At 36.4% G+C, this 21037-nt stretch overlaps 1 protein-coding gene across 12 annotated transcripts in view; it reads left to right on the forward strand.

Annotated features, from left to right (window-relative positions):
• Positions 1–21037, forward strand: part of DPY19L1 (dpy-19 like C-mannosyltransferase 1) — a 313514-nt gene that overhangs the window by 79402 nt on the left and 213075 nt on the right. For all 12 annotated transcript variants that reach the window (XR_014834285.1, XR_014834287.1, XR_014834286.1 and 9 more), the window contains 6 exons: positions 188–279; positions 4415–4514; positions 6165–6242; positions 14628–14714; positions 17817–17876; positions 18463–18543. Coding sequence is in view for 9 of the 12 variants with exons in the window: in XM_085005867.1 (XP_084861993.1) it covers positions 188–279; positions 4415–4514; positions 6165–6242; positions 14628–14714; positions 17817–17876; positions 18463–18543 (498 nt within the window). In the remaining 3 variants the exon portion in view is untranslated. The remainder of the gene's footprint in view (positions 1–187; positions 280–4414; positions 4515–6164; positions 6243–14627; positions 14715–17816; positions 17877–18462; positions 18544–21037) is intronic.

The raw sequence follows: 21037 nt of genomic DNA on the forward strand, positions 1-21037 counted from the left end.
GAAGTTGAAGTTTTTTAGTTCATGATTGTTGACAATTCACCATGTTACTGTTTCACAAGATCTTATGACATGTATGTCTTCTTCCTGGTTTTGCTGTTGGGGAAAAAACTGAATAGCAAGTTTCACTTGGTATGTCTTACTCAAGAAATTTAGCAAGGATACCATACACTATGAATTTTTTTTTCAGTGTACTCGTGTGATGTGGACACCTCCTCTTCGTGAAAGCTTTTCATATCCATTCCTTGTACTTCAGATGTTGCTTGTGACTCATATTCTCAGGTAACTTTGATTTATCTTTAGTAGTTTGTTTTGTGTCGAATAACTTAAGCTAGAATTTTTTAAATTGCCATTATTAAAACAGTGCAATAAAATAATTAAGATGGTGCTGTTGCTAGGTTGAATTCATAAAAAAGAGTATAACTTCAAAATATTTACTACCAAAACCTTTCCTTAATCTGCCTTCTAGCCTTCTTCCCTTTAATTAGTGGTCCACAAATACTGCTTGAGGAGCAGCAGATCTGCTTCCACGTCCTCTGTCATCTGCACTTTCCTGAGCCATTTTCTGCCACCACTACAGCTTCCTCCAAACTAGACAGAAAGATGGAGGAAAGCTGGTGAGAGTAAAGAATATCCTATACCATATAACCCTTTAGAGCAAAGAGCAGTTCATAGAATAAGTGTGGTCAGATACATTAATACCTTTCTACATTTGTTTAGCATCCATGAGAATTAAGCAGTAGATAGAATGAAACCACCTGAGTAAACAAAGGAATGCTAATAGAATTTCTGCTAAAAACTCTGGGTTGGATTGGGCTCTCCCATGTTTCTCTGGCCTTCAGTAAGAGACCTAACAGACTGCAGCAGCACACAAGTGGAAAGAGTGTTGGACCAAGAGCAGTTTCCTCCTATTTCTATTGACAGATACTGAATTTAGATGGATGCTGCCTTGGTTCAGAAGGTGAAAATAGCAAAATGGATTTTATGAAACAGTAGAACAGAGCATGATGAAAATCTGAAGATGCCTCAGACTAAGAGCTCCTTTCATTGATCTGCAGAACTGGTTGAAGTCTGTTACATCAAACCCTTTAGATGATCCATTTCCTCGTGATGATCTCAGCAGGAATAGAGCCATTATGTGGCTTTGCCTCTTATGGAGTGTTTTTAGAAGGGCCTTTCCCAGAACGTGGGATGGGTGACCGCTTTTGTATTAGCTTTTCAAGTTTCTGCTACTCCTGCCTGATTGCTTTCCTCTAAATTCTTCTCTTTTTTTTAATGGAAATTAAAGCTTCTTTAGCATCTTCAAATAAGGTAAACTTGGAATTCATAACCTTTAGTTTTGGGGCACCTTGATAGATGTTTCCTTCTCAAACAATTCAGGAAGTGTTGTGCTGTGGGAGCCTCTGATTCACCACTGCTCATGCTGTTTCCACATCCGCATTCTTGATCTTGGCTTTTTTCTCCAATGTAGTGTAGAGAGTGGACTTCCCATCAGTCTCTAATTTCTGCTTTTCTTCTACCTCTGCTTCTGTCTTAAATTCAGTGATGGCAAACTTTTGCTTTTTCTCAGATTCCCTTGCTAATCTTCTCTGATCTGAGCAGCTAGGGATGGTACTTCTCCACCTGCTGAGTGTTGTCTTTTTTAATCCACCCCAAGGGGCATTATATTGAAGGTTCTGCTAGGTTGCTGTTGCTTCCATGATCAGTTACCACAAACTTAGATTCATCATGTTATGTCTTATAGTTCTGTAAGTCAGAAATCCTAAGATAGAGGTGTCAGCAGTGCCGTATCCTTGGAAAGTCTAGGGGAAAGTCAATTTCCTTGTCTGCATTCCTTGACCTGCGGCCCCTTCCTTCTTGGAAGCTGGCAATGGCGAATTGAGTTCTTCTCTGTCAGCTTACTCAAGGCTTCTTCTTTGACTTTTAAGCACTCTTGTGATTATATTGGGCCCATCTGGACGATCCAGGATAATCTCCTTACTTGAAGGTCAGCTGATTGGTAACTTTAATCCCCCTTTAATGTAAAGTGTATGTGACACAGCTTCCAGGGCCTAGGACATGGACCTTTGTGGAAGCTCTTCTTCTGTTGACCATAGTGGAGCTACTCCAACGGTTTTTTTGGCTTCAGGCGCTGCTTTTCTCTTAGCATCTTTTGACTGGTTGTCAGGTGCTTTTGTGGTAAGCTTTTTCTTTATGTTTTCTTTAGCCTCCTAATCTTTGTCATTTCAGTTTCATCAACCTCCTCATTTCTATCTTTACTTTTGGTTCTTATAGAAAAGTGTTAAGCGGATTTTATTCCTTCAAGGTCTTTTTCATTCTCCTTGTTTTTCTCTAGTTGACACCTTCCTTCTGTTTTCTTGGCAACTACAGTCCTTTTTGCTGGGGAAAAGCACATCTTCTTTTCCTGAAGTTGTGATAAACTTTCCTTTCTTCTGAAGTTTAACAGCTTCATTTCTGCTGGTCATTTAAATCATCTGGTGTTTCATCCTTATTACTGAATTCTGTCTCCTTGGCACAGTAGCCATCTCCTTTAGTTCTTGGTTTCCAACTAAGATTGACATCTCCTGATGGAATGGGTGGAGGGGCGAATGCCTTGGGTGAGCCAAGAAGAAGCTGAGCAGGGTTTTATGGGCTGCAAGTACCGAGGAAACTGTTATAAAGCTAGAAAAGAGACTTTTCCTAATGCTAAACATTATTTATAAATAGGGTTAGAAAGGTATTTTATCTTAACAACTTGGTTTTACCCAGTTTTGAATTTTAAGTATATTTAGAGATTTAGTTTTATATAAATCACCTGATACTGATTGTTCCTGACACTTTTGTTTCCATTCTTCTAATCTTGGTTCAGTGCTATACTGATCCTGCCATCACCAGTTGAAATTCCTTTGCTTTCTATTGTTCCTCTTTCCCCTTAGTGTGTTCTGTACCCAGCTGACAGATTAGTATTAAATTCTGCTCAGAAATCTTTGTCTTTCATTACTGATAAAATGAAAATTACTTTCATTATTCAAAACCTGTAGTGAAATGCTTTTTTTTTTCTTTCTTTGTTTTTATGGGTGTACCTGCGGCATATGGAAATTCCTGGACTAGGGGTTGAATCAAAGCTGCAACTGCTGGCCTACACCACAATCACAGCAACACGGGATCTGAGCCGCATCTGCAACCTATACCGCAGCTTGCCCCAGTGCTGGATCCTTAACCCACTGAGCGAGGCCAGGGATCCAAACCTGAGTCCACTTGCTAGGCCACAGTGGGAACTCTGAAATGCTTTAATTTAAACAGTGGCTTTCCAGCTTTTTGACTGTGATCTCCAATAAATAAATACATTTTATATTGTGACCCAGTGTAAATATACATGTGTGCACACAAACAACTGAAACAGAAGTTTCATGGAATAGAACTCTTATTACATATAATGTAGTCATATTTTTTTTTTCTGCTCTGCTTCACCCCATTATAGATTGCTGGTTTTTACCTAATAAATTGGTTTTGTAACTCATTAATGGGTTACCTGAATTTTAAAAATACTTGATTTAGGGGCACAATAGAAAGAACTAGATTAGGAGAGCAGAGAGGGATGTCCTCTGGAGAAAGGCTACTTAGAGCAGTGAGCAAAGGCGATTTGTGGTGGCGCCTTGTGCCCCAGGCAAGCATGTCCAAGGGAGGACTTTCGGCTGTGTCCAAGGTGCACACCTTGTAGCCTCAGTATATGAACATATGCGCTTCACCTTGTGAAGCTGTTGGGCAGGTTGGGGGCTTTGCACTGGCTAACTGATTTAGGAGTGATTTAGGAGAAAAGTACTTCTTAAAACTAAGCTGAAAGCTAAAATCAACCTCACTCTCCTAAAAATCCCCTGCATTACAAGTTGGACCAGAGGGAAGCCTCTAAATGCGGCTCCAGAACAGCCCCTGCCTTTGCCTCCTCTTCTCTTTCCTTCATCCTGCCTGTGCAGGACCGAACATTTATCCCGTATCCTCCATGAAACCCTCCTCACTGCTCAGCTCATATCCTAGATTCTTGCATACTTGTCTGCAGAATACTTAGCACTCAGAGGCTGCTACTTCTGTGATTTTTTCATAGACACTGTCTCTCCAAATCTATTAAATGCAGCATTAAATATGTTTGGTCATGAATTCATCAAAATCTAGTTTGAAAAAACTCAGTGGACTCACTGACTCAGATACCCTCTCTTTCCTTGGCAGGCTTTGTTTTTTATAGTTATAATGGGTATTTACTTTTCATAGAAAATTGTTGCAATTCAGAATCAGGTATAATTTCTAATCCATTGGTTCATTTTGTTTATTTGTGTCTGGTTTATGTTATAATCAGATCATGTTTAGAGATTCTAATTTGCAGCACTTTGGAGCCATGCTAGAATAGTTTGTGGTTAAACTTACTTATTTTATCTTTTCCAAGGGCTACCAAAGTTTATAGAGGAAGCTTGATTGCACTCTGCATTTCCAATGTGTTTTTTATGCTTCCGTGGCAGTTTGCTCAGTTTGTACTTCTTACTCAGGTAAAGTGCTTATATTTTTAGACTGACTTAAGCTTAATGTGTTTGATTATTAAAACTCATTTGTCTAAAATTATAGAACTGATATGTTATATGATTCTAAGTCCTACTTTTTTAGTTGATACTTTGAAAGAAATTTCAGAGTAGGGAAATATATAAGGTTTATTTATTAATGGGTGTTAATTATTCACTTACTAGCAGAGTTCATTTATTGAACTTTACAAGAATGCTTATCTTTTTTTTTATTCAGTATTGGTGTGCTTAAAAGAGGACTGGTGCCATAACATTAAAGTATTTATCTTAAGAAGACTGTAGTTTTTATCTTAAGCAAAATGTATTTCTTCTCTGAATGATGCTATACAGGATAACACAGGACAAGTAACTAAACAATTTATGTTTTATGTAACTCCCCTACCAGTCTCTAATGTATCTATCTTCTTTCCATGTATACTTGTCTTCTCTCTTTCTCTTCAGATGAGGTCTGTAAAGCAAGTGAAGGCAGCTTATTGAGACAGGGAGTGAAATGTGTGCTCATTTCTCCCTGCCACCACTGCTTCTAATTCTTTATTAGAATGACCATATTCATATTCATATAAAGCAATTTAAGAGTTGCCTTTTAATGTCCTTTGAAACATCTTTCTTGAGAAATAGTCAGACTTGGATTTGAGTCTTAACTCCATTCACTAGCTTCTTGAATTGGACTGCATAACTTTCCTTAGTTTCAGTGTTCTCACATGTGAAATAGAGAAGGTGGGAGAAACTACCGTATTGGGTTGTGGTTAGAATCAGAAGTGGTCATGTATTTAAGACCCTTAACATATTAATTACTTGCTACTTAGCAAGACAGCAGATTAGCTACTTCTATAATTTTAATTTTTTTTACCTATCAGTTTTTAAAAAGATCTATTTGTACTTAATTCTTTTTTTGAGCTCATCTTTTAAACTCCTTTGTGTTCTTTAGTTTGATGACATTTTAAATGTTTCTGGTTTAAAATATCCCTGAGAGTCACTCCTTAAGATTCACTCCTAAAGGCCTGCTGTGTATTGCTTAGCCCCTGAGTACAAAAGGATTGTTTCTATCGCTTTCACTTAGTGGAGATGGTCTGCTTTTGGATTGGGGTGTTTTTTTATGGGTGGAGAGCGGGGTGCCTTGAGGTGAGTTGCAAGGAGTGAGGGGAGACAGTAGTATGCTTCTCTGTGGGGTTTATGTTGGCTAAAAACACACACTTCCCCACAGTTAGTGCGTCATAGCAGTCACCCTCAGCAGTGCTGTGTTCCCCATGGAGAAATCTGGGTAAAGGGAAACCTTGGTTTTTTGCTATTGGGAAAATTTGTTGAGCAAGGCACTTTGTAATTGTTCATGTTGACCATAGAGTTACTCTGACATTAAAATGAGTATTGTTTTTGATAATTTCCAAAGTAGATAATTTACATGGTTAATTGAGAGAGCTGTGTATAGCAGAGAAAAATCAACAATATTTGCTATATTAACAAATTGACCGTATTTAATAATAAGTTAGCAGGTAAGAGAGAAACGACACTTGCTTCCAATATAGATAAAAGTTTGAGACAAAATAACCTTTTCTTAATTTTTTAATCTATTCAGTGTATAGGTGATTTTAATTTTTAACACAACTCCTTTTTAAATTTCAGATTGCATCATTATTTGCAGTATATGTTGTGGGATACATTGATATATGCAAATTACGGAAGATTATTTATATGCACATGGTAATGGTTTTTAAATTCTTTTTTTCCATTTACTTTGACCTTAAAACACGCCTCTGATTAATATTTGACTTATTCATTGCTGAAACTAATTGTAACATAATTCCATAACTAAAACAAGTGTTATTCAAAAATATGACATAATTAACAGACCTTGTTTTAAACAGGCCACCCAGAAAATTTTAATTTGGGTCATGTTATCTGATATGAGTTTATACATTATCAGTTAAAGAGATAATTTGTGAACGAGAGACGTGGAATGGTGTATTATCTCGGTGCCTTCTTTTAAAATGAAGTGAAATATTCACTTATTGGGCACCGACTATCCAGACATGTGGGATATATCAGTGACTAGAACTGCAAAGACCCTGCATATTGTGAATTACTTTCTAGTCGAGTGGAGGAAGGAGAGAACACAATAAACGTAGCAAATGGGTAAATTATGTAGTATTCTCGGAGGTGGTAAGGACTAAAGAAAAGGACAAGTCGTGGTACCCCAGGGAGGTCAAGAGGGCCACTGTCAAGGGATGGGAGATTGCGTATCAAGTGAGGTGGTCAGGAGGAGGTCTTATTGAGAAGCGGGTAGTGGAATAAAGATTGGAAGGAGGAGAGGGAGTCAGCCAAGTACATATCGTGGAGAAGAATATTTCAGGTTGATTGAGCAGCCAGAGCAAAGGTCCTAAGGCTGCATGGTTGATTGTGATGAATATTGATTGATGGTTCTTATTATGGTTGCAAGATGCCCTTCGGCAGTAATTATCAGGGAACTTTGAAAAAAAAAGATCAAGGTTTATTACTTACAGGACCTGGAAATTGCACAGCACACCTGGGACTGTACAGTTAGGTCACGGTGGGGTGGGGTTTGGGATCGGTAGGGAGTAAGCATGCACCCGGGGTTCTACCTTTATTGGGGTCCAGGATGGGTCCTGGGGTTTTGAGGGCTCATTCTTTATTGGTGAATTTAAAATAAGAGTGGGAATTTAAATCACAGGAAGAGAAAAGACTGGTCCCAAAGGTCAGTTATTGAAATTAATCAAGATCTCTAAAACAAAGGGGCTTCTGTCAGGGCTGCTAGGCTGGCTCTTTATCTAGTGGTGTGGCTTGGCAGTATGTTTACTCAAGAGATAGCCATCTTTGGGAATTCCCATCGTAGAGCAGTGGTTAACGAATCCCACTAGGAACCATGAAGTCTTGGATTCGATCCCTGGCCTCACTCAGTGGGTTGAGGATCCAGCGTTGCCATGAGCTGTGGTGTAGGTTGCAGATACAGCTCGGATCCTGCGTTGCTGTGGCTGTGGTGTAGGCCAGCGGCTACAGCTCTGATTATGCCATGGGTGCGGCCCTAAAAAGACAAAAGACAAAAAAAAAAAAAAAGCCGTCTTTGAAGTGGATCACAGTAAAAGTCACACACTTCTATTACAAAAATTAAAAAAAAATATCCACAACTGTGAGGATTTATTCTACAGCCATATATATTTTTAAATTCTCTAATAGATACATTTAAAATGACATTTATAATATATATAGAACTTATAAACAGAGTTATAAGATGAACAACCATGAGCCTACCCTCTAGCTGAAAAATGGAACCATTCTTACTTTGAAGCCCTTTTGTGTCCTGAACATAATCCTTCTCTGTTCTCTTGGAAATAAAACCGCTATCCTGACTTTTAAAGTTATAATTAACTTGCTTTCCATTATGACTTTACTATATACATATACCTAAATAAAATATTTTTATTATTGAATATTAATAATGTTTTTAAGGCTTAAAGGATAAAATGGTATCCTTTTTGTGAGGCATGTTTTCACTTAGATTTCTGAAATTTATATATTACTAGGGTTCATACAATTTCTTTGTTTTGTTTTCCATTGTATACATAAAGCACAATTTATTTATAACCATCTTCTTTTTTAAAGACATTTAGGTTTTTTCCTTTTATGAATAGTGCTGTACATTCTTACACATACTTCCTGGGGCATATATATTAAGTTTCTTTAGCGTATTTACCTAGTAGTTGAATTTTTAGGTGGAAAATTATATACACTTTCAACTTTATGATTTAATATTGCAGTGTTTTTCAAAAATGATTAGACTGCTTCAAAAAGTAGCATATAACAGTTCTTGGTTTTCTATGTCCTTTTTTATTTTGTCAATCTGAAGAGCATAAAATGGTATCTTTTGGCCTTAATTTATATTTTCTCTGGTTTTCAATAACATTGAACATCTTTGGGTAAGTTTATGGACCCTTTGTCTTTCCTTTTTGCATCCTTTCTCCATATCTTTCATCAATTTTTCTCTTATGTCCAAGAAAAAAAAATGGCATCTATTTTATTTACTGCAGTAAAAACCACTATTTTCATTATTTATTTTGATGCTTGCATTGTTCCCAATTTGGCCAGCTACTTCCTGCTGGCTTTTTTGTCCTTTTAACATGATATTATTATTCTTTGAGCACTTTTTTCAGATAAATTGATAAAGACTCAGCTTATTCAAATGCTTTTCTTCATCTGTCTAGATGACCTTGTGTGTTTTTCTCTCTTTAATAATGGTATTACATTAATTGATTTCCTACGTTAAGAAGACTTGCTTTTCTGGGCCAAACATAACTTTTATATTTTGCTGGATTCACTTGCTGTTATTTTGTTAAAGTTTTAAATATCTGTTCATGAATAGGATTGGACAGTATTTATACTTTTTTACACTTGATTTTTTTCCAAACTAATTTTTTTTTACATTGCAATAAAAGTTTAATAATTGCTTAGCATTTAGAGTCCATCAGTTACACAGTTACACCAGCAACTATGGTTGAGGGCTTGGACTCAAAGTAATAGTTACAATAGTGCTAAAATTGCACAGGTTTAGTTTGTGGTAGAACCTGTCCTGGGTAAATGATACATGCTTTATGATATCACCAACTATAGAACTAGTCACTTACTATGGAATATCTTCTTCCAAAGTCCTAAATCCCTGTAGTTACAAAAGAAAAAAATATAAAATTATCTCCAAAGAGGATTTTTTTCCTTTTTTTATTGTGATAAAACACACAGAACACCCTCTTGTTTTAAATGTACACATCAGTGATGTTAAGTACATTCTTATTATTGTGTAAATATCACCACCATCTCTGTCCACAACTCTTTCATCTTGCAAAAATAAAATTCTGTACCCTCTTGAGGTGATAACCCCTATTCTTCTTCCTCTCCCCAGGCCCTGGAAACTCTCATTCTGCTTTCTATCTCTGCGATTTTAACTACTCTAGGTACCTCATATAAGTGGGATTATGCAGTATTTGTCTTTTCATGAATGCTGAATGGGTTATGTCATCTGACATAATGTTCTCAGGGTCCATCAACGTTGATGCAAATGGCAGGGGCTTCCTTCTTGTTTTCTGGCTGAATACTATTCCATTGTGTATATTTACCACATTTTCAATATCCATTCATTCATTGATGGAAACTTAGCCTGTTTCAGGGTCTTGGCTGTTACAAATAAAGCTGCAAAAACATAGGAGTGCAGATATCTTTTTGAGATCCTGTTTTTGTTCTCTTTGAGTATACACCCAGAGGTGGGAATATCAGATCATACATGACATAGCTCTGTTGTTAATTTCTGAAGGAACTTTCATACTGTTTTCCATAGTGGTGTACTAATTCCCATCAACAGTGGAAGAAAGGGTTCCTTTTTCTTTACATCCTCTCTTGGCTTTTTTTTTTTTTTTTTTTTTTTTTTTTTTATAATTCTCCCTTTCTTTTTTTTTTTTAATTTTCCCACTGTTACAGCAAGGAGGTCAGGTTATCCTTACATGTATACATTACAATTACAATTACATTTTTCCCCCAGCCTTTCTTCTGTTGCAACATGAGTATCTCTCTTGGCTTTTTGATAATAGTCTTTCTCACAGGTATGAGGTGATGTGTCGTGGTTTCGATTTGCATTTACTAATGATTAGTGATATTGAGCACTGTTTCATGTATCTGTTGATCATTTATATATCTTCCTTGGAAAAGCCATCTATTCAGGTCTTCTTCCCATTTTTAATCAGATCATTTGTGGGTTGTTTTGTTTTGTTTTGTTTTGTTTTACTAGTGATATGTAAGAATTCTTTATATTTTTTGGATCTTAACTTTATCCAAAATATAGTTTGCAAAATTTTTCTTCCATTCAATAGGTTGCTTCTTCATATTGTTGATTGTTTCATTAGCTGTGCAGAAGCTTTTTAGTTTGATGTAGTCCCACTTATTATTTTGCTTTTGTTGCTTGTACTTTTAAACACATGCATGGTGGTTTGTATCAGGGCTGGTTTATGAGAAATGGGTAGCATCTGTTGAGCTAAGAGCTGAAATTTACTGAAATTGACCACAGTTTCCCACCCAGGAATTCTCCTGGAAGTTGCAGTTTTGACAGACTCCCCGCTTCCAAAATTGTTCCATTAGACATCGTCATCAAGCTGGAGTTGCTGTCTAGGTGGGGAGGTGGATTCTTGGTGTCTCCCACTCTGCCATTTCTCCAGAATCTTCCAGCTTCACTTGCCTGATCTTGATAATCAGGTTTATTCTAGCCCCATAGAATTAATTGTATTCTCCCCTTTCTGTCTGTGGTAGATTTTGTGTATGATTGGTAGGAATATTTCCTGAAAGTTTGGAAGATCTTGCCTGTTAAACTATATGGACCTGTTTTTTTTCTTTATGGACCAATATTAAATTACTGATCTAAGTTACTTAATGGAAATAGCACAGCTTAGACTTTTTTCTTGGCACATTTTTTAGTTATGTTGCTAGGAGTTTTCCCATATCATCTCAGTTTTAAAATTCATGGACATGAAGTTGTTCACAGTGTTTTCTTTTCTTTTTTGGCGATGTGTGTGTGAGTGGGTCACTTGTGGCATATGAAATTTCTCAGGCCAGGGATCAAACCTGTGCCACAGTAGCAACCCAAGCTGTGACAACGACAACACTGGATCCTTAACCTGGTGTGCCACAGAGGAACTCCCTCTTATTTTTTTAATCTGCTGAAGTACAGATACTCAAAAAAGTTATATATACCAAAATAATATGTAATATTTTGTACCTTCTAAGTTCTCAATTTTCTCAGTATATTACTTTTCAAATATTATTCTTCACATTTAAATTAACTGATGTTTTTAAGCACCAGTTTTGTCAAACATTTCATAGGTCCTTAGGGTGCAACAGTGATAAAAACAATTTTAAAAGTCCTTTTTCTCATGGGGCTTATATTGTAGTGTACATAGAAATAACCCAAATATGTAAGATAAGTAGTGTGTTAAATGCAAGTAAGCACTGGTAGGGAAAATAAAGCAGACAAGGAGGGTGGGATTTGCTGAGTAGGTAGAAGTTATAATTTGAAAGATGGGAAAAGAAGGCCTCACTGAGGAGGTTACATGGGGCTAGTTGAGGGATTTCGGGGAGCATCCATTAGGTTGAAGAAGCTCTGTCTGGGGGTGTTCTGGTGAATTCTAGAATGCCTTGGAGTGGAAAAGGAAAGGGTCTTTTGAAATGAGGTCCCAGAGGTTGGTGGGTAGTGGGCTGATCCTATAGGGTCATGTCAGTCTTTGAAAGGCCTTTGGCTTTTCCTTGGATTCAGAATCAAACCCCTTGGAAGGGTTGAGCAGAGAAGTGACCAGATGGGAACTGGTCACCCAAATATCTCTCCATACATTTAGTACCTTCTTTCTTAATACTACTTTATATTTCTCTTGAATACACTTGGCTTTTTTTTTTTTTTTTTTTTTTTGTCTTATTGCTATTTCTTTGGGCCGCTCCCACGGCATATGGAGGTTCCCAGGATAGGGGTCGAATCGGAGCTGTAGCCACTGGCCCATGCCAGAGCCACAGCAACGCGGGATCCGAGCCACGTCTGCAACCTACACCACAGCTCACGGCAACGCCGGATCCTTAACCCACTGAGCAAGGGCAGGGACCGAACCCGCAACCCCATGGTTCCTAGTCGGATTCGTCAACCACTGCGCCACGACGGGAACTCCCACTTGGCATTATTTTGCCTGATTCTTGGTTGTGAATCTGTTTATTCAAAGTGATGATATTTTGCTAATTTTTGCCAAAATTGATTAGGAAAGTTTTAAAGTCGGTTTTAAATTTTGGCACTTAAAGTAAAAAAATCTATTGTCATAAAATTCTGAGAATTTGACTACTTACTCAAATTAGTATGCATATAAGAAAAAATATAACATGACATTAAATTAATTCCAAGAGTGCAAGAATGGCTTAAAATTAGAAGTTATATTAATATAATTTATCATGTTAATGGACTTTAAAAAGATCAATAATGTGGTCATTTCCTTTGGTGCTGTAATAGCACTTAATAAAAGTCAACATCTAGTTTTGATTTTTAGGATCTTAATTAAATGAAAATAGATGGATATTTCATGAAAATTTATGTACATACATATATTTTAAACCAAAAACTAGTATCAGACAAAATGATAAGTGAATTATTCCCATTAATGCCAGAAACTTGGCAAATTTGCCATTGCCAATCTGGTTACTTAACATTGTTGCATAAATATTAACTAATACAATTGAATAAAAAAAATGAGAGTTTCAAAAATTGACAAGGAAGTTGTAAAAGTATCATTATTTGCAAATGATATGACTTTAAATACTTAAGAAACCCAAATTAATAAATTTCTTACTGCTCAGAACAATGAGTTTGTATTCATTTATGCACGATTAACATAACTTTTCTAAATATAAAAAATATCAGAAAATATGGAGTTCCTGTCATGGTGCAGCAGAAATGAATCCGACTAGTAACCATGAGGTTACAGGTTCGATCCCTGACCTTGCTCAGTGGGTTAAGGATCCAGCGTTGACATGAGCTGTGGTGTAGCTTACAGACTCGGCTCAGATCCTGCATTGCTGTGGCTGTGGTGTAGGCCAGCAGCTGTAGCTCCAATTCAACCCCTAGTCTGGGAACTTCCATATGCTGCCGGTTCGGCCCTAAAAAATAAAATAAAATAAAATAAATCAGAAAATATGATGAAAAGATTTCTGATGTAATAACAACAGAAATAATATACTTTGAAATAAACTTAATATGTAAGATCTATATGAAGAAAAATTTATACTCTACTGATGTATATAAAAGAAGACAAATGAAAATAACATGTATTATTTTCTGATCTAAAGATTCAGTATTCTATAGATGTAATTAAAATATGTACATTATATAACAGCAGTTCTAAATAAAAATATCAATTTTTGAAACAGGCTGATTATAAAATTCATATGGAAATTTACATATATGGATCAAAAATAAAGCTTCTGGAAGAAAATATGGATTATTTTATTTTTAAAGGTTTTTCTAATATGGAGTTAAATCTTGAAGACCTAAAGAAAATGAGCGATAATAAATATGACTAACATAAAAATTTAGAAGAACTGTAGTAGAGAAATACCACAAAGAAAGATAAAAATGAACTGAAAAAAATATTTACAGTATGTTTTCTTGATATTCTATAATATATGAAGCGAGTACTTAGGGAAAATACCAAGACCTAATAGAAAAATGGGTTATGGGAGTAGGTGGTTCATACACACACCAAACAATATAAGCAGCAAATAGAGGAAAAGATGCTCTATCTCACCCACTATTAAAGCAATGGAAAAAGGAAACAATGAGGCAACATTTTCTTTTTTGTGTTAGATTGACAAATATTTAAAAGAGTGTACACCATGTTTGCAGAAAGTGTGTATCAGCAGGAAATCTCATGTCCTATTGGTGGGGAGTAAATTGGTATCGTATTTTGTACCATGATTTGTCAGTATTTATTCAAATTTTTAAATGTGTGTACCCCTCATCCATTAAATCCATTCTAGTAATTTGTCCCATAGATGTATTGACATACACATAAAATATATGTATATGGATGCTTATCATAACTGTTTGTGACAGGAAAAACAAAATTAACAAAACAAAACAAAAAACTGGAAAGCGCTTGAGTATTCAGAAGTAGTTAGAGAGCTGGTTAAATAAATAATGGTACATCTCCAAAGTAGAACACCTTTTTCAGTTATTCTGCAGAATAAATTAGATTGTTTTGGATTGATATAGAAAGCCTTTTGAAACAAACTGAGAGGCACAGCAAGCAATAGCATAGCTTCTAGGCCACGTTTCCATTTGTGGTTTTTAAAAAAATAACAATCTAGAATTTGTATATGTGAATATCTGAAAGGATGCCTAGGAAATTGGTGATGGTGGTGATTTCTGGGGTTTAAAGTGTGGCATAGAATGTAAGTTGGTTTGCCTTGTATATTCCCTTTTGAATGGTTTGAATTTTGTTTATCATGGGCATGTGAAATTATTTGTTTTCTATGTATTAATTATATTTTTCTTGCATTTTCCAGATTTCTCTTGCACTTTGTTTTGTTTTGATGTTTGGAAACTCAATGTTATTAACTTCTTATTATGCTTCCTCTTTGGTAATTATTTGGGTAAGTGTTCTTTAAGTACATGTCTTTTTTGAAACTAATTGTTTTTTAGTTTCTTTATCACTGGATTGAGATTCATGAGGAATTTTCTATTAGACTGTTTCACTTGTCTTACTGAATACATCTATGTGTGATAGTGTATTTTCCTCACTTCCAAAACAGGAAAGAAATACAGCAGAAGTCAATACTGGAAAAGCGTAGTGCTTTGCTTTGTCATCCTAATCTCTGCTTTCTCTTTCCTCATCTTTTCTCTCACCTGACTTTGGGTAGCAGGGTTATTTTAGAATGGTTTCTATGCTTTCCTCTTTCTTGTTGTTTCCTCCCGTCTTTTCAGTGTTTATCCCATTCCTGTTCCCCTTTCCGACCCCCATTCCATTCCTTCCCTCTGATGTCTCACAGCATTCTCTCCATATTCCCCTGGGCTAAGAGGGATTTTTTTTTTAGTTTTTTTTCCCCTCATGTCTATTTGTATGAATTATTCAGATAGTTTAAATCAGGTGTGATCAATTATATTTTGTTAGATCACTATGAAGAATAGATTTATAGTATAGGGAGACTCTAATAGAATTAGAGCTAAAGGTAAAATGTCATCTAACTCCTGTGGTTTTTGTTAGGATAACTTTCTAAACATAAGTCTTTATAAATTTAAGGACTTCCAGAGGTTGTTATGCCCTTTTGGTCAATGGGCTTTTCCATTATAATGTTTTGCAAACCTAAGGGGAAAGAAATGATTCTTTATGTTCAATGTGCATGAGGATTAGGCCAGTTTCTTGAAGGTGAAAGCAGTTGAAATGTATTTCTTGAATAATCATTTAAGTAACTCAGATCATTTTGTCTTTCTTGATTTCTGGAACCCATGAATAAATTTGGAATCTCCTATTCCTTCGCCCCATTTTGCAAATAATATTTATTTAAGTTCCCATTTTTCAAGAATATACCTCTTTGCAATCTGGGCTGCCACCCTTTTCAGGTGGTGTGACTTGAGTATACTTAGGCGAAGAAATAAGCAATTAGTGTATAGTGATGCTATATTTTCAACAATGACAAAAAACATCAGTAACTGAGTTGCTGTGCTTTGAGATTAGTGGTAGTTCTTACAGTTATGAATTCTGTTTGTAATTAGGAAATGTAACAATGTACTCAATTCTATATTTGCATGTGTACATGGGAAGTCCTGCCATCACTCTGGGTAAAGTACATGACTCTTGGTGCTTTTGTACCTGGAAACCATAGAATGGAAGGTTGCGTATCAGTAAAATCTAATCTAAGTAATTTTGCAGGAAATTTCTCTTCAGTTGAGCACCTGCAATATGTCAGATTTCCTACTAGGTGCTTGACACCAAGGTGTATCTTAGGTATGGATTAAGCATTATGCATATTTCATGTATTTTGCTATATAAAAAATAAATGAGGGCAACAATTACAGAATATAGCATGTTTTTGCATATTTAACTATAAACACATTTGTCTGTTTTTGTTTCTAGTTATCACTTTGAAACCTTAATTGTAACACATTTTGTGCTTTCAGATATACAGAAACCTCAAAAGAAGATTTTTTTTTTATAATTTTTTTTATAATTTTTTTTTATTTTCCCACTGTACAGCAAGGGGGTCAGGTTATCCTTACATGTAAACATTACAATTATATTTTCCCCCCACCCTTTCTTCTGTTGCAACATGAGTATCTAGACAAAGTTCTCAATGCTATTCAGCAGGATCTCCTTGTAAATCTATTCCAAGTTGTATCTGATAACCCCAAGCTCTCAATCCCTCCCACTCCCTCCCCTTCCCATCAGGCAGCCACAAGTCTCTTCTCCAAGTCCATGATTTTCTTTTCTGAGGAGATGTTCATTTGTGCTGGATATTAGATTCCAGTTATAAGTGATATCATATGATATTTGTCTTTGTCTTTCTGGCTCATTTCACTCAGTATGAGATTCTCTAGTTCCATCCATGTTGCTGCAAATGGCATTATGTCATTCTTTTTTATGGCTGAGTAGTATTCCATTGTGTATATATACCACATCTTCTGAATCCAATCATCTGTTGATGGACATTTGGGTTGTTTCCATGTCCTGGCTATTGTGAATAGTGCTGCAATGAACATGCGGGTGCACGTGCCTCTTTTAAGTAGAGTTTTGTCCGGATAGATGCCCAAGAGTGGGATTGCAGGGTCATATGGAAGTTCTATGTATAGATTTCTAAGGTATCTCCAAACTGTTCTCCATAGTGGCTGTACCAGTTTACATTCCCACCAACAGTGCAGGAGGGTTCCCTTCAGAAGAAGATTTGATTTGAGTTCATGTATTATGTTTTGATCTCTAACCCTATTTTTGCCAAGTTTGTGGTAGATTTAGATCTGTATAGGGACTATACTTTGGGTGCTACACTATTATGTACCTAAAAAGAAAGAAGGTTTGGGAGTTCCCGTTGGGGCTCAGTCGTTAACGAATCCGACTAGGAACCATGAAGTTGCGGGTTTGATCCCTGGCGTCGCTCAGTGGGTTGGGGATCTGGTGTTGCCGTGAGCTGTGGTGTAGGTCACAGACATGGCTCGGATCTGGTGCTGCTGTGGCTGTGGTGTAGGCCAGCAGCTACAGCTCCGATTAGACCCCTAGCCTGGGAACCTCCATATGCCACAGGTGCGGCCCTGGAAGAGACAAAAAGCCAAAAAAAAAAAAAAAAAGTTTTGATAGAGGAGAAGTATTTAGTTGATCCATTAAAAACTTATTTGTAGTTTATTCAAGGAGTTAGTAAAATTTAACTTAAGGAAAATCTATGACTACAGGTCACTTGTCTAAAATTCTGAAATTATATACTTCTTGGTTCTTAGGCAAATTAGAACTAGTCATAGAAATCATCTATAGAAATTTACATATGATGATTCTCTTTTCAACTTTACAAAGTGACTAACTGACCTAAAATACTTTTGATAAAATAGGGCTATTTCTTAAAATCAAATGAGCTTGTGGTTATGCTATGTGGAATATCAAAAGTGTGCTGAATTTTAGATTCTCAAGAGTCTTATTTAGAAGTATTATTTCTTAGTACTTGAATTTGTGTCTCTACGTATTAACTGTATGCTCTGTTATTTTCTCCATGCAGGGTTTACTGGCAATGAAACCACATTTCTTGAAAATAAATGTATCTGAACTTAGCTTATGGGTAAGAATCAATCTATTTGAATGTACAAATTTTTCCTTCTCTAAAATAAATCATTGGTTTTATGTTTTACTTTCAAGGAAAGGATCTACATAATGCAGGAGATCTAACAGTTTTATAAGGTTTTAGGGCTCAATTTTAATGTACCAAATTGCTCTTTTCGTGAAGCAAGTTAAGATTAATATTGGATAGGTAGTTAAAGAATTCCAGTTTTATTTATTTTATTACTCATTTTTTTTTCTGAGGAGCATCGCATATAAATGTAAGTTTCTTACACTTACATATAAGTATGAGAAACTTTTGATAGAAGAGGAATTTAACCATACTTGCTATGTAAATCTCCTACAAAATATATTAATTTTGGTAATAAGATTGTATGTATATATTTTTCTCTTTAGTGATAGCTGTATGATTTTGGAGTATCATTATTTATTTTAATTTAAGGTGCATTTTTAGCATTTTTCTCTTAGATATGGAGATAATTACTTCATATATAAATAAAGACCTTTTTTTCTTCCTAGGCCATGTCTATAAAATGGCTGTTTGATGTGTCAGTTTAGTTTTATTTTGGTATATTTTCCTTTTGTAGGTTATCCAAGGATGTTTTTGGTTATTTGGAACTGTCATACTCAAGTATCTGACATCTAAAATTTTTGGCATTGCAGATGATGTAAGTACGTTTTTGCTTAATCTTAAAAGACTTGAAATAAATCAGATAGGCTAAGAATGAATTATTTAAGTTATTAAAGTACCACTATTTAAACCAAATTCTAAAGTGAAGTCTGTTTACCTGTTATTTTATCTGTTTTCTAAAATAGAAAGTAAATATGACTATGTATATGGTCTGTTCTCCAAAATTAATTTCTTTACACAATTTTCTTGTTTTATTGGCTTTTCTATAGCACAGAAATTTAAAAATTTCAAGTAAGAAAACTCTAGACTTAAATTTTAAGGCCTATACAATCATTTTTATAATCCCTTTTAATAACAGATTAAGATTCCACTTTCAGAGCCTCTTAATAGATCATGTTCTAGGCTTATTCTTTCTTTCTTACAGTTTTCTGGCCAGTGCTTGTGAAAGGTTTATTTATCAGCCCTTATAGGTCATTTAGTCCAAGTTAGTCTTATTAATAAGAGACATTTTTATTATTGTTGTTTGTCTTGCTTTTTTGGGTATTCGGGTAGTAGAGGGAAACAACATGGGAAAAATCCTGCTTTAAAATTATAAGGATCTTCCTGTCTATAATTTTTCTTTGCCTACTTTATTTTGATGTTTTGGTGAACACATTAATTAGATTCAAAAAGAGAACAGCACACTAACCGACACAGAAAGAGTAAAGTAGGAATTCCAATTGTGGCTCAGTGGTAATTTCTGTAATTTATTTTAATTGGCTTTCTTCCTCCTGTAATAAATTAAAGCTGTGGTTTTGAAACTGAGTTCTATAAAGTTCTGGAACTTAAAGGGTCCTTGTTCTCAGTTCCCCTGCCAGCCTCTCTTTCATGCAGGACAGTCTAGCTTTAATCAGGTTTTCATTTGAACAAAGGTATTGTTTGCTTAAAAAAAATTGAAAGCACGGGGCTGTTAAGGAGATGGTCTACAACCTATGGAAAGACTTTTTTTTTAAGTTTAAAAGTTAGTCTTGGAGTTCCCATCGTGGCTCAGTGGTTAACAAATCCGACTGGGAACCATGATGTTGTGGGTTCCATCCCTGGCCTTGCTCAGTGGTTAAGGATCCTACTGTGAGCTGTGGTGTAGGTCACAGACGCGGCTCAGATCCCGCATTGCTGTGGCTGTGGTGTAGGCCGGCGGCTACACCTCCAATTGGACCACTGGCCTGGGAACCTCCATATGCTGCTGGGTTCGGCCCTAGAAAAGGCAAAAAGACAAAAATAAATAAATACATAAATAAAACCCTAACAAATTTTGAAAAAGTCTAAAATGGAATTATTTATGTATTCATTCATTTAATATGTACCTGCTGTGTGCCTGGCAATAGAATGCATCCTAGAGATACAGAACTGATTAAGACCTGGTCTAGAGGGAGATGGGAACAATTTCCAGCAGCTGTAATACAGTGCAGTGAAAGCCATGATACAGCTAAGTACAGAGTGCTGCAAGAATACGCAGGAGGAGTCAGGGAAGGCTCTTAGAAGTCAGCTGTGAAGATGAGAGCGGAAAAGGTGATTGAGTCAGCCAGGATGTAGAGAATGAGCATGAAGCAACGGGAAATGGCCCAGTTCCTAGGTTTATGGACTCTGTCTCTTCACTGAGGAGAGACAAGCCAGGTCAAGTATTGATTCAGTTTAAAGCGACTATTATCATTTCTACCACAGCCTAATGTTATACAATGGAAAGAGAGAGGGAAAAAAAGGCTGTAAAAACAGTTATTTCCAATCAGAAATAACTGCACCTTTAGTATCTCTAGAAATTTGTGACATTGCTAAAGGACAGCAGCTCATAAATTCCTAATTTTGCCATTGGTCAGAAGAAGCGAATGGCAAAGCCACACGGCTCTTGAGGAGCGTTTCCACCCACGCTTCTCCGTTAAGGTGATTAGACCCACTTCCCTGTCCTCCAGCAGGCCGGGGAGCCATTTCTCAGTCTAAGCGGGATTTCCCTTCCCTGATGCTGTCAGCAGTCCTCGTGATGTCGTCTACCAGGGAAGCTCAGTGCTCAGCCTCACAGGCAGGTTTTTCAAAGGGCAGCCTTCAGACCTCCGATGCTAATTCTCAGCCGGACGTCAGGTTTGCCCCATCTTTTCCCTTCTGCCAGCCCCACCCTCTGGGATCTTCCACGAATGTGCATACTGCCTCCCAATCAGTCATGGATTTCTTGAGAGTTTGGGCTCTCTTATATCCCCTAGAGCTTGTGGGCAGGTTTCCAGCCCACCAGGGTTGTGAGAACTTCTCTGCCCCTCACTGGTTGTCTCATTTTCAGAATCTCTGTCACATTTCTAGCCAGTTCACCAAATCATTGCTATAACTTTAGGCTGGCAGAGCTATGAGGTTTCACCTTTCATTTCCTACTGAGTTTGCTACTTTTACTGATAGGTGTTTTGCTCTCTGCCCCCAAACAAGTCTGCTTCTTCCTGTAGCAAAGGTTCTGCTTTTCATGGCCAGCCCCAACCCAATGGAACTATTGGGCTGACAGAGCTGGGGGAAGC

Source organism: Sus scrofa, chromosome 18, assembly GCF_054392235.1.
Source record: "Sus scrofa isolate SSC_HxYL_T2T_F1_AM1 chromosome 18, Sscrofa_HxYL_maternal_Yorkshire_Landrace_v2.0, whole genome shotgun sequence".
Lineage (NCBI taxonomy): Eukaryota > Metazoa > Chordata > Mammalia > Artiodactyla > Suidae > Sus > Sus scrofa.